At 36.3% G+C, this 17268-nt stretch overlaps 1 protein-coding gene across 1 annotated transcript; it reads left to right on the plus strand.

Moving 5' to 3' along the window:
• Positions 1–836: 836 nt before the first annotated feature.
• Positions 837–5374, plus strand: LOC140140756 (uncharacterized). Its single transcript, XM_072162497.1, has 3 exons — positions 837–1824; positions 3574–3660; positions 4675–5374. The coding sequence occupies exons 1-3, from the start codon at positions 874–876 to the stop codon at positions 5044–5046; spliced, it is 1410 nt and encodes a 469-aa protein (XP_072018598.1). The 5' UTR covers positions 837–873; the 3' UTR covers positions 5047–5374.
• Positions 5375–17268: the final 11894 nt, after the last annotated feature.

The following is a 17268-nucleotide window of genomic DNA, read 5'->3' on the forward strand; positions in this document are numbered from 1 at the left end:
TGCAAGAATAGTTTTCTTGGGAATTCCCACTCCTAAAAAAAGGTCTTTTTATTGGGAATTCTAGAGAATCCACTTTACGGAATGTCCACTCCTAAAAAGAAACAAGTGGTCTTTTTCTTCGGAATTGTTGTGTCTTCTTTAGGGTTTTAAGAATTTTTAAGAATAATGCCCCGGGGAGGGGGGGGGACTCCCTCTCCTAATAAAAAGGGCTCTTTTTTCTTTTTTTTTCTTAGGAATTCCCATGTCTTATTAAGCTTTTGAGAATAATGACCCTTTTGGAGGAATCCCACACCTAAAAAAAAAAGGGACTTTTTCTTGGGAATTCCCATGTCTTCTTTAGGGTTTTAAGAAATATAAAACAATGACCGGTATGTAGAATTTTCACTTCTAAAAATGTGTCTTTTTCTTGGGAATTCCCATGTCTTCTTTAGGGTTCCCAGAGTAATGACAACCACTTTTGGGGTAAAATTTGCACTCCTAAAAAGTGGAAAAGGGGACTAAAGAAGACATGCACATTTTTACCATAAATGTTTGGGAATTCCCAGACCAAAATTTTATCCAAAAAAAATGGGAATTCCCATTTTGAGAAAAAAAAAATGCTTAAAAATCTTGGGAATTCCCAGTGACCCTAAAGAAGACAGGCACATTTTTGCCAAAATTTTTGGGAATTCCCAAGCCTAAAAAGACATCTTTTTCTTGGGAATTCCCATGTCTTCTTTAGGGTTGTGAGAATAATGGCCACTTTTTTGGGAATTCCCAGAGCAAAAATGGTGAAAAATTTTGGGAATCCCATGTCTTCTTTAGGGGGTGTGCCTTTAATTTCTGGAATAGCCCAATAAAAGTGAAATTTGGCGTTACAAGCTCTTTGCAAGCATGTATGCTATTTTGCTAGTCTGCATTGTCTTATGGCAGGGCATCTTTGCTTATAAGCTTAAATATGTGGATGCTGTGTATGGCGGCGTTGCGAATTTGACATGCGAGATACCTTCAAATGCAGACTGTGATGACATTCGATGGTCTCGATATTGGCGAACGAATCCAGGATTGAAATATATTAGTACATGCACCAGTCTATATCAATCCAGTGGACTAGATATACAGCGATTAAGTTTATCCAAACATTTCTCAAGTATAACCCTTCATATCCAAAGAGTCACCCAGACAGATGCAGACTATACATACAGATGTAGGTTAAGAGGTCAGAGAAACATCAAAGACGTAAAAATACGCATTCATACTCCAGTTTGCTCATCTTCCGTCATCGACGAATGGTCATACACAGGACAGTATGAAGTGCAGCTGTATTGCACTATCGAAGCTCCGGCTCAGTTAACATGGTATGCTCCTGATATGTCACAGATATCGAAAACAATAAACAGTAGTCCTAACCCAACGTTGAATGTCACCTTTAATACAACAGAACCGCAAAATTATTTAACGTTTAAATGTGTTGCTACTTCACCAGACGTCAATCAAGATCCGGAAGCACCCGCATCTTGTACAGTTACTCCTCTGCGAATTCCACCCATAGTCGATATCAATCCGCCAACCCTTTCTGTTACGGACGGTGATAACGCTACTTTTACCTGCAAATCACGCACAGCATATCCTGAAAACACATACAGCTGGTTGATAAACGGAGAACCCCCATCGACACGATTAAACGTGAAGTCTTTATTGGACTCGTCAGGCGCTAGTCTTACCATTATGTACGTAAGCACATACGACAGCAACTCTACATTAAAATGCCGAGCATGCAACGGACTTGGAGAAATTAGAAGCAGCAAACGGGCTACTTTGTATGTTAACGCACCAGTGCCAACGGTAAGTTTGATTTTAAGGGGGTATTACACCCCTGGCCAATTTTGTGCATATTTTTGCATTTTTCTCAAAAATTATAGCGCATTGGTGGTAAGTAAGATATGTATATTATAGGGGCAATGACTACAACTACTGCACTGAAAATTCAGCAACTCAAGGCAAGAAGTTATTGATTTATTGATCAAATATTGGTTTTCCTTCATTTTTGACTGTAACTCCACAACTGTTGTCTGTGCTGAAATACAATTTCCAGTGCAGTGGTTGTAGTCCTTGCCCCTATAATATACATATCTTACTTGTCACCAATGCGCTATGATTTTTGAGAAAAATGCTAAAATAGGCACAAAATTGGGCAGGGGTGTAATACCCCCTTAAGGTACACATAATATGAAAACAATGGCCTGTTCTATTTTCATGTGTCACCCAAGTAATTGAGCAGTGGAGAATAGGGTGCATCAGATGCCCCTCATGTCAATGGATTCATCTGTCCCTAGTCTTAAAATGTTCCTATTGTCACAAAACTAACATGTGCCAAGTTTGAATTAATTCGGAGGTCGTCCTGGGGGGCCACCGAGAGCCTAAAGTTACAATGTGTGTTCCTATGTAGTAAAGTTCGTTGACCCCTGTACAATTCCAATCAGAAGCCGATCGAACAATTTAAAGTAGCTGCCATATCAAAACCGTTAGGACTTAGAAGCTCAAATCTTTTGCGCTTATAGTACTGATAATCATCTTCGAATCGGTGATCAAAATTAATCACCAACAAAATGAGCATGTGTGGAATTGGCACAAGCGCCCTCGATACAAAATTTCAGTGAAATAGGCATTTTGTGGTAATTTTTACCTCAACTTTTACAAATGTTGATGTCCTGGTTGTCATTACACTTTTACAAAGCAGATTTTCTGAACTTTAGATCAATATATAATACATATTAACAACTTTCAGTGTGAAATAAAGTATTATAGCACTTGGTTAAGACAGAAATTATAGATTTTCCCAAGAATATGGACTGTGGGGGCGCTTTTGACAATAAAACACACACGGTCATTTCTTTGGAGATGGATTTTCATCACAGATTCAAAGATGATTATCAGTACGCTTAGCTCCCAAGATTTGAGCTTCTAAATCCAAACGGTTTTGATATGGCAGCTACTTTAAATTGTTCGATCGGCTTCTAATTGGAATTGTACAGGGGTCAACGAACTTTACTACATAGGAAAACACATTGTAACTTTAGGCTCTCGGTGGCCCCTCAGGACGACCTCCGAATTAATTCAAACTTGGCACATGTTAGTTTTGTGACAATAGGAACATTTTAAGACTAGGGACAGATGAATCCATTGACATGAGGGGCATCTGATGCACCCTAGTGGAGAATGGTGTATTGTATCCAAATTGGCTTTTCATTCACCTTGGCAGTCATATTGCTAGAGGTCGGAGTAGTTTGATATTATGTGGAAAAGGAAATACAACCCATCAAAAATCAGACATATCGATAAAAATTACCCAATACACGACTTTATATTTAGACATTTTTCCACTTTCTAACACAAATCTTTCCACAAAACGGCGAAATGAACATACAAATGGGACATACGAGGGTCATTCAATAAGTTCTACTTCCACTCTTATATTTTGGTTCTGTAAATGGTAGCTTCTTCAGACCTGGCGTATTACACTTGCTTGCAATTAATGTATATTGAAATATCATCAAAATGGTAATAATTTTTCTCGTATGTAATTGGTTTCAGGATATGACCGTTTCGTCAAATATGAATGATTTACCAGTTTCAAATGTGACACCTTACAGCACCACTATGAAATATACAATCATGAAGGTAGCGACACATCCCGCATCCCAATCCACAACTATGTAATGCGACTAAGCAAAATCAGTCGGAACTCTGAAATATTTCAGTTTCTTATAGGATAGTAAAAAAAAAATCATTTACAGAGCTGGATTTTGCAGAAAACCCCATTTAAATTGAACAACCAGTTCCAAAGATATGAGCAATTAAAGAGATTTCAAAACAAGAGGTAACAAAAAGAAATAGTTGCTTTGTTTGGCTATATCTTAAAATCAATATATCCAAGTTCCGACTGATTTTCCTTGATCGCTTCACATATAATGTTAATAGATATCATTGTTATTAATTTAAGGAGAGGAAAACTTAGATGAAAACAGTCACGCACCCAATAAATCTTGGCTATGGACCTGACTTCAAGTTTACGGAGTAGTGAATAAATCATAGAAAGGATAATTTGCATTAATTATATCAATTCTCGCGTTTCACAATACAATGCGCCGCCAGCGGTTGCTTTTGGCAGTCAAATTTTTGACTCCAGAGTCGACATCGCCGTTATAGCTGCTATTGAATTTTCACGCGAGTGTGATAATAAATATTTTGAAAACAGCTCCACGAAGGATTCCCTGTGATCAATAGATAGAAAATGGATCTACTATAGCTGTAAATGGTTGTTTTAGTGTGCATTCGCATGTAGCATCATTATAATGACATTTAAACCCACAATGATGCACGTTCCTGTATTGTATTCGTATTACGCGGGCTTTGGATGTCGACTCATTTTCCCATGATGCACTGCGTATTTTGGCCTCGACCCAGTGACCGCTGGAGGCGCATCGTATTGTGAAACGCGAGAATTGATTAAAGATCCGGTACGAAGATATCGTGCTAAAGAAGTTGTCCTATACGATAATATTACAGACCTACATATTTATGGTAAAGCAGAATTTTCAGAAAGAGACATATTTGTCAAACGTCTGCATCGATTGTATTTGTATTTAATTCGCTAATGACGTTATTTTATACATACATAATCGTTCATTGCAGAGAAACTCATCCCAGATTGAAACCAATGGCGACCAATATGTCACAGCAGGTACGTTCTTGATCTCAATTGGCTTGTCCAGCACTTTGCCGGTGACATTGGTAGTATTACTCGGATGTTATTTGTGGAAAAGGAAATCACGCAAACACATCGAATCAAAAGCCAGACCGATCGAGAAACCGTACACAGAACTTGATTTGAGTGACGTTAGAAGGAGAGATGATGAAACGTACATGGGGATATCGCCATCAAGTCGTATTAACAGTCAACCTTACGAGTCTACTGCAAAAGAACACCGTTATGAAAACGTTAAAAATTGTCCTGCTAATATGGGGACAGTCGATGAGCAGTATTACGAACTTCTGAGTATTTAAAAAACTATTTTTGAACTGTAAAAGTTCATATGTAAATATAGAGGATTTGTTTGTAAAATATATCGCAGACTTGGCAAAATTCATGACAAATTTACTACATTAGTTTTACACTTGAAAGCATTTTATAAGACATATTTCACAATAAATGTTCATATGGATTTTAAATATAACTAATTTTAACGAAAATTGAATAATTATGATACAATATTTTTTGAAAATTCTATAACAATCCTTGACCTCAAAGACAATATGGTGATAATAGAGACTCGAACCCATAATTCACCGATAGGAAAATCAATATTCACACTACACAACATATTCAGACGAAAAAGGTTGTTTTTTAAAGATATTTGCATCAAACTGTTTCTATGTCTGGCGATAAAAAATGGTTTCAAAATTTTACAGTTTGAATTTTTCTCTTTAACTTTTAAATTAAAGACAGGTATTTATTTAAGACTGAAATGATATTAAGTCCCAATTGAGATTTGAAGTATGAGTCTGAGACATTTTCAGAGAAATTAACTTACATGATCGATGGCTCTTTGTTCGTTATGTTGCCATTTATCAAAATTCCCTGGATCGGTAAAATAATATTTACTGACTCATTTCTGTAATGTATAGTTCTGTTGTGCATTTGTTGCCATGTTTTTGTATTTTCTTACATTTTCTAGTTGGGTTGAATTATTATTTATCGGCACACCCTCGTAAGGTACAATCTAACTTAATTACAGACTCACTTATATGATGTATAGATCTTTTGTATACTTGTATACTTATCTGCTTACATTTTTTAGTTAACAATAGTGCGTACATTGCTAAATAGATTATATTTCGTCGGCAGAGTGCTACACTATCGTAAGTGCAGTTAGCTAGGGCAGTTTTACAGGAGGAGAATTTTTGTGTTTAGCGCAGCTGTTTGTTTCCAAGTAGCCGTAAAATTTTAATAATATAAACTATATAAATGGTGTTAAAGTTAGTAAATCGATGAATTATTTACTGATTTAGATGTCGTAAGTGCCACATACGATAGTGTTACACTCAAATTGAAATGAGTGTAGAGTGCAACACTATCGTATGTGCCACATATGATAGTGTAGCATTCATTGCTAAATTAGGATGTGCGTAATATCGGCTCAAATATCCAATATTTTGTCATTTTAATTTTTTTTTGAAGTGTTAATTTATAATATTAACAATAGCAAGACACCTTTTGCCGTAATGTTATCTCTCAAGATTTATTACTACACCGGATTTATCGTCTCTATTACCAGTCATGGGAGCTATGAACTTAGTCAGCATGATGACAACGCATACAGCCGTCAGCGTCACATCCAGTGATATGTTAGAGACTGTTTTGCACTTACGATTGTGTAGCATTCCGTGATTTTATTGTTTAGGCCCAATAAAGTAGCGTATGTGGCACATACGATGGTCTTGCAGGAAATGAAAAAAAAAATAGCGTGCAAGACTATCGTAAGTGGCACATACGATAGTCTTGTATGCATTAATTAAAATTGCATTGCACTTACGATATTTTATTTTATTAATTAAAAAAATAATTAAGCAATTTTGAAACTTAAAACCTGGTTTAAAATGTGCGTTTTTATATGGCCTTCCATAATTCATCAAAATCTCATTTTGGCCAAAAATTTCACTTACGATAGTGTAGCACTCTGGCGACGATTTGTTATATTCCGGTGTTTGTAACGTTGTTTTGGCGTCTTAAATTTTGTGTTTGAACGATTTTGCGCAGATGTTTAAAAGTTTGGGGCACGGTTCTAGATTCCACGATATATTTTAGTTTACAGAATCTTATTACGTCGGCGTATACATGCCGGTTTTCGGTAGGATTACGCTTTGTGACTCCTTACGTATTTTTTGTCGCCAGTTTCACCTTTCCTCTTATAAATATACAAAGCGAAGGTACCATTTTTCCTAACCTGATCATTACGTTTCTACGTACATATATTGCTCAATTCCAACATTTTAATGTTTTGGTTTTTAATGTTCGAATCAAACATGACTGCCAGCTTCTATATACCTTAAAACAGACCATTTTGTTCTCATGCGGACTCAAAATCAATCAATCAATCAATCAATCAATCGATGATCTGTTTTCAGAGTACCAAGCACTGTTTCTTAAGCATTGAGGTACGACATTTATTTTTGACGACACATTCTTATTAGTGAGCTATTTCATGACGTACACATATGCTTGAAGCACACATCATGCATATCATGTAAATATTTTTGCAACACTCATTGTGTTTAGTACAAGCCTAAACCTGAAAACTGGGACGATATATGCTATAACATTCATTTAACACACAGAGGTCTAAGGTATTGGTACTCCGAATAATCATTGATTAATCATTGAATCAGTGGAACGGTTTGAAAATGAGGTATTGTTTTCGTAATATTATTATATCTCAAAAACGAGACGGGAACTTTCAAAATTCAAAAAGTATACTGTGACAGTGCGCCAATTATTCGGCCTTGTTTGATTCGAGCATTAAAATATCCAAATATTAAAGTTTCTGACAGTACAGTTCTTTCAGAGACACCATGTATGTGACAAATATATTGTACATTCTTTATTATATCATTTTCTTTAAATTTGTCGTTGTATATAGTCCAGTTATTCTGCACATCAAACATTATTTGACCTTTGCAGTACTTAAACCTGGTTAACAGGAAATTACTCCAGCAAAATCAATCGATAAGGTCTAGCCCATCCTCCATTTTGAATGATTGACTGTACTTATGCCCAAATATGGTACTTGTCTATCAATAATCACCCACTTGAAATCCCCTGGCTCCTTCCACTGACCAAAGTTATGGACAAATATGGGAGTTGTTTTTGCTGTTATTTGTCACTTACATATCAGAGAGGTACGAACATTTGCAGATGCCCCAGTTTTTAGCCGTCATGTAATATATACAGAATTCTTGATTGACAGCAAGTACAAAACATATTCGTCAAGTGGTTTAGCTTTAAAGCCCTTCGGAAGAGAGCGGTCCACAAGTGAGTGATATTCACTAAAAGTTGCATTTGATTTACACAGGGAATTTTGCAGGCCATGCGTGCTCTTCCTTACTAAATCACCAAAGTGCGAATATTTTCAAACATCTATATGAGCCACAAATTTAGGACATGTTACAAAACTATATTTTCTAGAATTTCAGAGAGTACAAAACATATTGGCCGGTTATTTTTTACACAGTGACGATAACTAGGCAATGCTCTATACCTATAACATACACTGTGTATTGTGTATAGGAAAATGAACAGTAACTGCAGTATGATACCTTTTAAAAGGCTTGCGTTAACTGTTGATTGTGATGTGACGAATCGCATGTTGATTTAATGAGGAAACATATTATATTGTAAGGTTTTAGCATTATCATGATTACATTACTATTTTCTTTATATATTTGGCAGGAGTCCAACACCAAGTAATTGAGCAGGGGAGAATACTGTATCTTATCGCAATTCGTCGGCTGCATTCCAGTGGCGTATAGTGATCTTTTACCATTTAAAAAAAATATGTTTTTAAAGATATTCCCTTTCATTTCTCAAGTCTCATCAGCCAAAATTAGCTAATTAATTAGTAAATAATTAATTAAATGTGGTGAAATTATGTGTTTTCCATAATGGCGTATTGGCCATGCGCCACTTTTTATACACATTTTGCAATTAAGGGGGTACTACACCCCTGCCCAATTTTGTGCCTATTTTTGCATTTTCTTAAACATTATTGAGCATTGATGACAAGTAAGATATGTATATTATAGGGGCAAGGACTACAACTATTGCACTGGAAATTTTATTTCAGAACAGACAACAGTTGTGGAGTTACAGTCAAAAGTGAGGGAAAACCAATATTTGATCAATAAATCAATAACTACTTGCCTTGAGTTGCTGAATTTTCAGTGCAGTAGTTGTAGTCCTTGCCCATATAATATACATATCTTACCTGTCACCAATGCGCTATAATTTTTGAGAAAAATGCAAAAAATAGGCACAAAATTGGCTGGGGGTGTAGTACCCCCTTTTAAGAAATACCGGCAAAAATGAAAAACATTGCATGTCATAGTGGCGTACACCTCGCTACATTCCATAGTGACATATCGGACCTATGGAATGAAGCCAACGAAAAGTAGCGCCGTAGGGATTACACGGCGATCGGAAAGGTTAACGTTAGGGTATTGCGTTTTGCGTGTTTTCCGTAGTTTCTTTTGAAAAATATATAAAAATAAAGCTTTACTACAGAAATTTCACATCCTTTACAAAACATAATGAATGTTTCATTTACACAGCTTGATTTTAAATTGGCATTTTTTCAAAACCAATTTTCTCGAAAAGTTGTTTATTTGCGGTGCCCCGCTATACGCCACTATGGAATACAGCCGCCGATTTGGCCTTTCCAGCAATTTGTGACAGCCATATTTTTAGTGGTTGAAATAATTTCATATAATGTGTGGAAAGAGAATAGCTTACATGCATAAGACGTTAGACATACCGAACAAAATGACCCAATATATAACTTAATATGACACTATTCTACGCTCCAACACAAACTCTCCCACAAAACGGCGAAATAAGGATTTAAAATGAGACTTATAACAAAAATCAAAATGGTAAGGGACGGCTTCAAAACACAACCGCCAGTTCCCTGCCGGTTTCGCCCGGTTCCGTCCGGTCGGGCCGATTTCTATTGTTCTAAACAATGGAACGCGCTATCAACCGCCGGTAATAGTTTTGAAGCCGCCCCTGAGATGAAACCATAATGTGTTCATTCCAACCACGCAATGATTTTATCCGGTGATTTTATACTAGAAACTTTTTCCGATTGATTTCATGGTGGTGTTATGTTTCCGTTCCAAGCATATCCGCCATGTTTGTATAAAGTTGTGATAATAAAAACAATATTATTGCGATTGAAACTGCTAAAAATCGGTAGCTGAAAAAGAAAGTTGACGAGAGAACAAGAAGCTCTTTTGCAAGAATGTATGCTGGTTTTCTAGTCTGCATTGCCTTATGGCAGGGTATCTTTGCTAATGATCCTGAATATTTGGATGTTGTGAATGGTGGTGATGCGGAACTGACATGTGAGATACCTCCCCATACAGACTGCAATGACATTTTATGGTCCCGATATTTGGAAACGAATTCAGGATTGAAATATTTTAGCGCATGTATTCGTATATATCAATCAAGTGGACTAGATAGACAGAGATTCACTTTAGTCCAACATTTCTCAAGCATAACCCTCCGGATCCAAAGAGTGACACAGATAGATGCAGGCTATACATACAGATGTCGGTTAAGAAGACAGAGAAACATCATAGACGTAAAAATACGCATTCACAGTCCAGTTTGCTCATCCTCCGTCGCCGATGAATGGTCACACACAGGACAGTACGAAGTGCAGTTGAATTGCACCATTGAAGCTCCGGCTTGGTTAGCATGGTATAGCCCTGATATGTCACAGATATCGACAAACAAGATACCTAATCCAACATCTAAGTTAAGTGTCACCTTGGATTTAACGGAACCTAAAAATTATTTGAACTTTACGTGTGTCGGTACTTCACAATACGTCAACCATGTACCCGCATCTTGTTAACATGGTATGCTCCTGATATGTCACAGATATCGAAAACAATAAACAGTAGTCCTAACCCAACGTTGAATGTCACCTTTAATACAACAGAACCGCAAAATTATTTAACGTTTAAATGTGTTGCTACTTCACCAGACGTCAATCAAGATCCGGAAGCACCCGCATCTTGTACAGTTACTCCTCTGCGAAATCCACCCATAGTTGATATCATTCCGTCAACCCTTACTCTTACAGACGGTGATAACGCTACTTTTACCTGTAAATCACGCACAGCGTATCCTCAAAACACATACAGCTGGTTGATAAATGGGGAGCCCATATCGAAACGATTAAACGTAAAGTCTGAAGTGGACTCTTCTGGCGCTAGTCTTATCATCATGTACGTAACCAATTTCGACAATAATTCAACTATCAAATGCCGAGCATCCAACGGATTCGGAGAAGAAAGCAGCAAACGGGCTACTTTGTATGTTAGCGCACCAGTGTTGACGGTAAGTTGTCTTTAAAAATACACAAAATATGAACACAATCGTAAACACAATGGAATGTTGGGTACTTTTACAGCGGATTCATGCAGTTTCAGTACGGTTTTTATCAATGATCTCAAAAAGATCAATGCTAGTTGTGCCATTTTGACATGTTTGGACAGAATAACTGAAGACAATAATATAAGTAACGGTGCTTTGAACATCAAGTAAACCTGAAAATCTCGTACAATTGAGTTTAACCCTTTTAGTATTACAAAAAACTTTTCTTACCTAACCACCTGGAGCGTCACGAATTATAGCAATGGCTCTATATTTTGGTATTCACATTACTGAAGTGTTTTTATTTATAATTGCACTAAATCAGAGGAGTCCAACTGAAACACAACCGGATTTTTTTGAACGTAAGGGCACTTGTAAACTGATGCCAGACTTTCATGGCATGTCAAACCCTATTCCTGTATAGGCATGTGACCCCATGATTTGAGATCACTTTGCGACAGCACGACCCCGATACTGGGAACTACCTCCCCTACTCGTAAAGTTCAAATTTAGTCTCCATTTCATGAAAATAACAACGTTAATCACAAAAGTATCCCACAATTATTTTTCAGACTTACTTGCCCAGAACAAAAGATGTTACTTCCAACAAGCAGCAGGAGAGAAAGGATTCGAACCAACCACCACCAGACAGCAGCAATGACAATCTTCTCATAGGAGGGGCTATCGGTGCTACCTGCTTGCTTATCATCATTGTAGGTCTCATCGTTGTGTTGGTTTTAATGAATAACAGAAAGAAAACATGTTCACAAACTACTAATTACCACGTAGGTGAGGTGATTATAGAAAACAATTCATCTCAAACAGAAACTAACGTCCCCATATTTATTGGTACAAATCCTCAAAATTCCAAAGCTGGTGAGGACGTGATATACGCTCTACCTTTGCAAAAAGGAGGCGGGAAGTTGATGGTAAAAACACTGGATAGAAACAGTCAGTGCTCTTCTTCGTTTGCTCTCACTGGTGAGAGTGAGACATACAAAGATGGCCCTACATCAGATAAACCATCGATAGTTGTACGTTCTCATGATAAGAAGGCAAAGATGAATACACCAGTAGGAGAAGAAAGTGTCACGCAAAATGAGACACCGAAAACCAGACGTATCAAATCGTCTTTAGCTCTTCCATCGCAAAGTAGTGTTAAGCTGGATGCATCATTATGCAAGCGACCATCTCATACACCACCAAACACAACAAGCGCCCAAAAGGAAGACCAAGTTGTATACGCATTTCCAGTAAAGAAAAGAAGCTACAATAATCAATGTAAACCAGTTGGGATTGCCACAAAGATACCTTCAAACACCAGCGTGAAAATGAAACAGAAGAAGGTATTCAACAGAATGGGGAGGAACTCACTTATGCGGATGTTCATTTTTCTGAGGAGCAGAATGCAGCAGAAAATGACATTATTTCCAATGAAGAAGTAACGGTGTACGCAGAAATATGTAAAAAGTCTATATAAAAAGTGACATTTTGATGCTTTTGAGTACCAGCTCTTAGAATAAGAATTTGTAGTAAAAATATCGATTTAAGAGAATATCGATTAAAATGACTAATTCTGAGAAAAAAACGATAAATTCGGCAAAACAAGTGGTATAAAATAAGATGATTGTTGTCACTGTTACAGCGGGGCAAAAACTGTTTAACTATTGACCAAACCCATCTATTTTTTTCGGTTTTGACATCTATATAGTCCATGTTTCAACTCGCGAAGGACAATTTTAAAATAAGTAAATAAATGTTTATCTGTAGGGCGACGAAAAATAGTACGGTTGGACGGGTGGACGGACCCTTCAATTACGGTCGGTCGGTCGGGCTTTCTTTTCTCTTTTTTTTTGAAGTGGCCAAAAAATCACCAAAATCTGTAAATATTTTACGTATTATGGGAAAATACAAAAAAAAAAAAATTTTCCTGAAATTTGGGTCGGTATTCATTTGTACAGGATTTTCCCCCAATTTGTTCATTATTATGTTCTCACAATCTTCCTTCCTATACTTTGTACAGAGTTGAAGAGTTCAATATAATCAACACTTGGACTCAAAACTTGGACTGTGTTGGATAGGCTCACTTTTCCCCCAAAAATTTAGTTTTCTACAATTTTTTGACCAAAATTCATTTTTGACTTGCTCATTCAACAACAATCACATTTTTGACCTTAAAAAATCACATTATTTTACCAAAAGTCATGTTTTTGACCAAGAAAAGATTCTGAAAACATAATAATGATAAAATTTGATGGTTTTTTTCACCCAATACAAAATGTATTGGTCTCGCTATGAGTTTAAAAATATTGGACGAGACGAAGTCGAGTCCAATCTTTTAAAACTCATAGCCAATATTTTATAACTCATAGCTCGACCAATAAATTTGTGTATTGGGTTTGAACCATCCAATTTTATATATATCAATATCTGGATCGGTCGTGCCCGTAGAACAGGGTTTAGTTTTTTCGTCGCCTAATAGCCATAACATGGTTAACCCAAACAGATATTTTGAGGAAGTATTGTAATTAGTTTAGATTTCTTCGTGCTTTTATAAACATCTCAAAAAAAGTAACTAGCCCCCCCGTTAAATAATGGCCATTATTCAAAAAGGGGCTATTGTATTACAAATCTGTAAAATGCGTTGGAAGCAGAATTTATTTCTGCGCATTTTGACACCTCATTTGATACGATAGGCCAGAAAACAATAAAACATCGGTCACTTTAATGTAGCGAGATACAGATTTGAAAGTTGCACTTACATACAAATTTTTACAATACAAAACCACTCAGATATCATTACACAGATTTCCTTCCATTATACTGAATGCAAAATCAATAGAATTTACTGCAACTTTCAAATCTTGGGCTACATTGATTTAAATGTACGCTGTGACGTCAATATTTAGTCAATTGCTACAAATGTGCAGAAATAAATTCTGCTTCCAACGCATTTTACAAATTTGTAATAAAATCACCCGTTCTTGAATAATGGTAATTATTTAAGGGAGGTTAGTTTTTTTTTTGAGATGTTTATTTCCAATGATGTAACCATGATATCTATCTGATAAGATCTTGTTTTGATAAAGCGCCAAACCAATGATACTTTCGATCTCTATTTAAACCCTTTGTTTTTATGGCTTACGTGGTCGATACTTATTATCAAAACACTGTTTGCATTAGCCATTAAAGTTTTGTTGTCATGGTTCAATAGAAATATTATTTTTATGATTTAATGATTTTTATGATTTAATACCTTTCATTTTCCTCATCCGCGAAATCTAGTTTAGTTTAAACTCTTTGTTTTTACGGCTTACGTGGTCGATACTTATTATCAAAACATTGTTTGCATTAGCCATAAAAGTTTTGTTGTCATGGTTCAATAGAAATACATGTATTATCTTTATGATTTAATACCTTTCATTTCCCTCATCCGCGATTTCTTGTTTTATTTTATAAAAGTAACGTAAGTTTTGCCAATCCTATTAGAGACATTGCGATTTCCAAACGTAGACATCTATTCAAAACCACTCTCCTGTATCGAAGTGAGGTCACTTATTTAGCTATTTTTGAAGATATTCCACGTGCGAAATCGACGTAGATACATCGTTGAAAATGCACAAAATTTGTCCATTTCACAATATGTTAATGTTAAAGATAATGAACATATGAAGGAAAGTCTAATTATTATTATGATCCTTTTTGTTTGTAATAAATCATTATAATAAAGGTAGAGCGATGTGTTAAAATGGACTAAATTTAAACGCAATATTCATACACAGAGATTGAAATGTGTGTGATACTTTGCGTACAAAAATGACATTGCGATTTCCCATTTAGGATTCCAGCGTAGAATAAAACGCAGATGCTACGTTGAAATATGCTGATCTTACCTCATGTCTAAGTCCATGCAACGCGCCCAATTTTCAGAACGAAAAAGTCTCATTTTGAAAGTAAAGTCATGATGTATAGTATGGTCGTTGAAGAGGAAAAACAGTGGCTACCCGGAAAAAATTGGTAAAAAGCTGATTTTTGCACCAGACAAGCAGAATATATCCTAGAACATCATATCCAAAATCCGAAAAAAATCCTCTTTGGGGAATTCGTTTTATCCAAGATGGCCGCCAAAATGGCCGCCACAACATATAATTAGCTGTATCTTAGCTTCTAAAGCAGATATGATGATGATTTTAGTGTCTTTGAATATGTTTAAGAGGTCAGAGAATTCAAATTTGTACAAATCTAACACACTGATGTCTTCAATCACACTGAAATCCAAGATGGCCGCCAAAATGGCCGCCACAACATATAATTAGCTGTATCTTAGCTTCTAAAGCAGATATGATGATGATTTTAGTGTCTTTGAATAGGTTTAAGAGGTCAGAGAATTCAAATTTGTACAACAGTGTTGCGAAATTGACATGTGATGCCTCCAAATACAAAGTGTAAGGACACTCTATGGATGCGATTTTGGGGAACGACGACATCGCATTACATTAGTTTCTGTACTACTAGATATAGGCCTAATCAGGGTGGATTACCGTCATCCGAGAAACAAAGATTCAATGTATACACCCATCCATGCAAATGTGGCACTTTCTTCTTGTAAGTATTATACAAATACACTGCCAATGGGAGGTTCTGGTTAAAATTATGGGCCGGAAGAAAGATCAATAGTATAGTACCCGAGGGGGCGTAGACTATGCCATAGTCGATTTTTGATAAATAAAACATGTTATTAATCATGATGAAAGCATTCAGTTGAACTCGAAATTATACTGATATTTATTACATCAAAATACTAGTATAAAATTGTTATGAAAAAGTTTATATAATTATATTAGTGACAGTAAAAGTAAAGTATACGTAGGCTTATATTATTGAATGCAACATCATAATAAAATGTCATAATTATAATTAGCTCTTCAATACTGAACAATTCTGATTTTAGAATCTACCAGTTTATTAATCGCATAAGTCCCAGTTAAAAATCGACTATGGACATTGCATTTTAAACGGAACTTTGATCCCTAACACAAACACTGTCAATCATACTTGTTTATCAATCCAATTAACCGCACGCACAAAGCCTGGAAATACAAGCATGGTACAAGACGCGCTCATGTTCCCGCCAACACAAAGGTCGCATAGTTGTGTACCATGTAGTTATTAATGGTAATGGCAGGTGCCCGAAGGAGTTAAACCATAACGAGATCTGGGCGACCAATCACAAGCCAGATCCATTTAAAGATGCATTACATCATGGCCAATTTTAGTAGGCCAGAAACCCGACAATCTCATCCATAGAAGCTCATAGACAGCCGTGTTAAGCATGTAAACCGCAATCCAAAGTCAGTAGTCCACTTGGGAAGCTAACAAACAGAGGGAGTACGGTGACTGAAAAGATGATCAGTTGTGAAAATCTATCAATTGTGCTCAAATGAATTAAATCGGAGTTTTAAGCTTAAATGCAATATCCAGAGTATGAGCTAGTATGCACAATGGGCAAGTGGACTACGGAGTAGTCTAGAGGGGGCGCAGTAGTCTCAACGTCGTCAACAAGGGACCATAGCTTTAACCAGAACCTCGAAGAAATGCAGAATATATTTGTTTTATATACTTCATTGGTCATTGATATGTTAAAGGAAATTATTCGACATTTACGGCTCATCCGGGACTTTGAAAATACCATTTACGGCTCAGTGGTATTATAGGGTGATTCGGATAAGTATGGACTAGGTAGATGATCAGTTATGGTGCCCTCAGGTAGTTATTGTTAGCACTAAACATCTGGGTATCAATGAATTTTCAAGACAACATGTCAGCCTCCATGTAGAAACTTTCTCCGTGAAATTGGAGCAATATTTTTTCATTTTCAGACCATTTTATGTAGTGTGAACAAATAACTTCCGGTTGCCTCTTTGATTTAAAGGGATTATAGTCACATAATATTACAAGGATCTTTGGCCAAGAAACACCCCTGACCTCAATCCAGTTGAAAATGTGTGGTCCATAATGGAAGAGAAAGTGTACTGTCCCCCACTAGCCACAAACAAGAACATGCTGGT

This window comes from Amphiura filiformis, chromosome 19, assembly GCF_039555335.1.
Source record: "Amphiura filiformis chromosome 19, Afil_fr2py, whole genome shotgun sequence".
Classification (NCBI taxonomy): Eukaryota; Metazoa; Echinodermata; class Ophiuroidea; order Amphilepidida; family Amphiuridae; genus Amphiura; species Amphiura filiformis.

Coding starts and splice junctions, on each gene's coding strand:
- LOC140140756 (XM_072162497.1), top strand. CDS start 874: ATGTATGCTATTTTGCTAGTCTGCATTGTCTTATGGCAGGGCATCTTT. Junction 1,825..3,573: donor TTAACGCACCAGTGCCAACG/GTAAGTTTGATT, acceptor AATTGGTTTCAG/GATATGACCGTTTCGTCAAA. Junction 3,661..4,674: donor TGAAATATACAATCATGAAG/GTAGCGACACAT, acceptor CGTTCATTGCAG/AGAAACTCATCCCAGATTGA.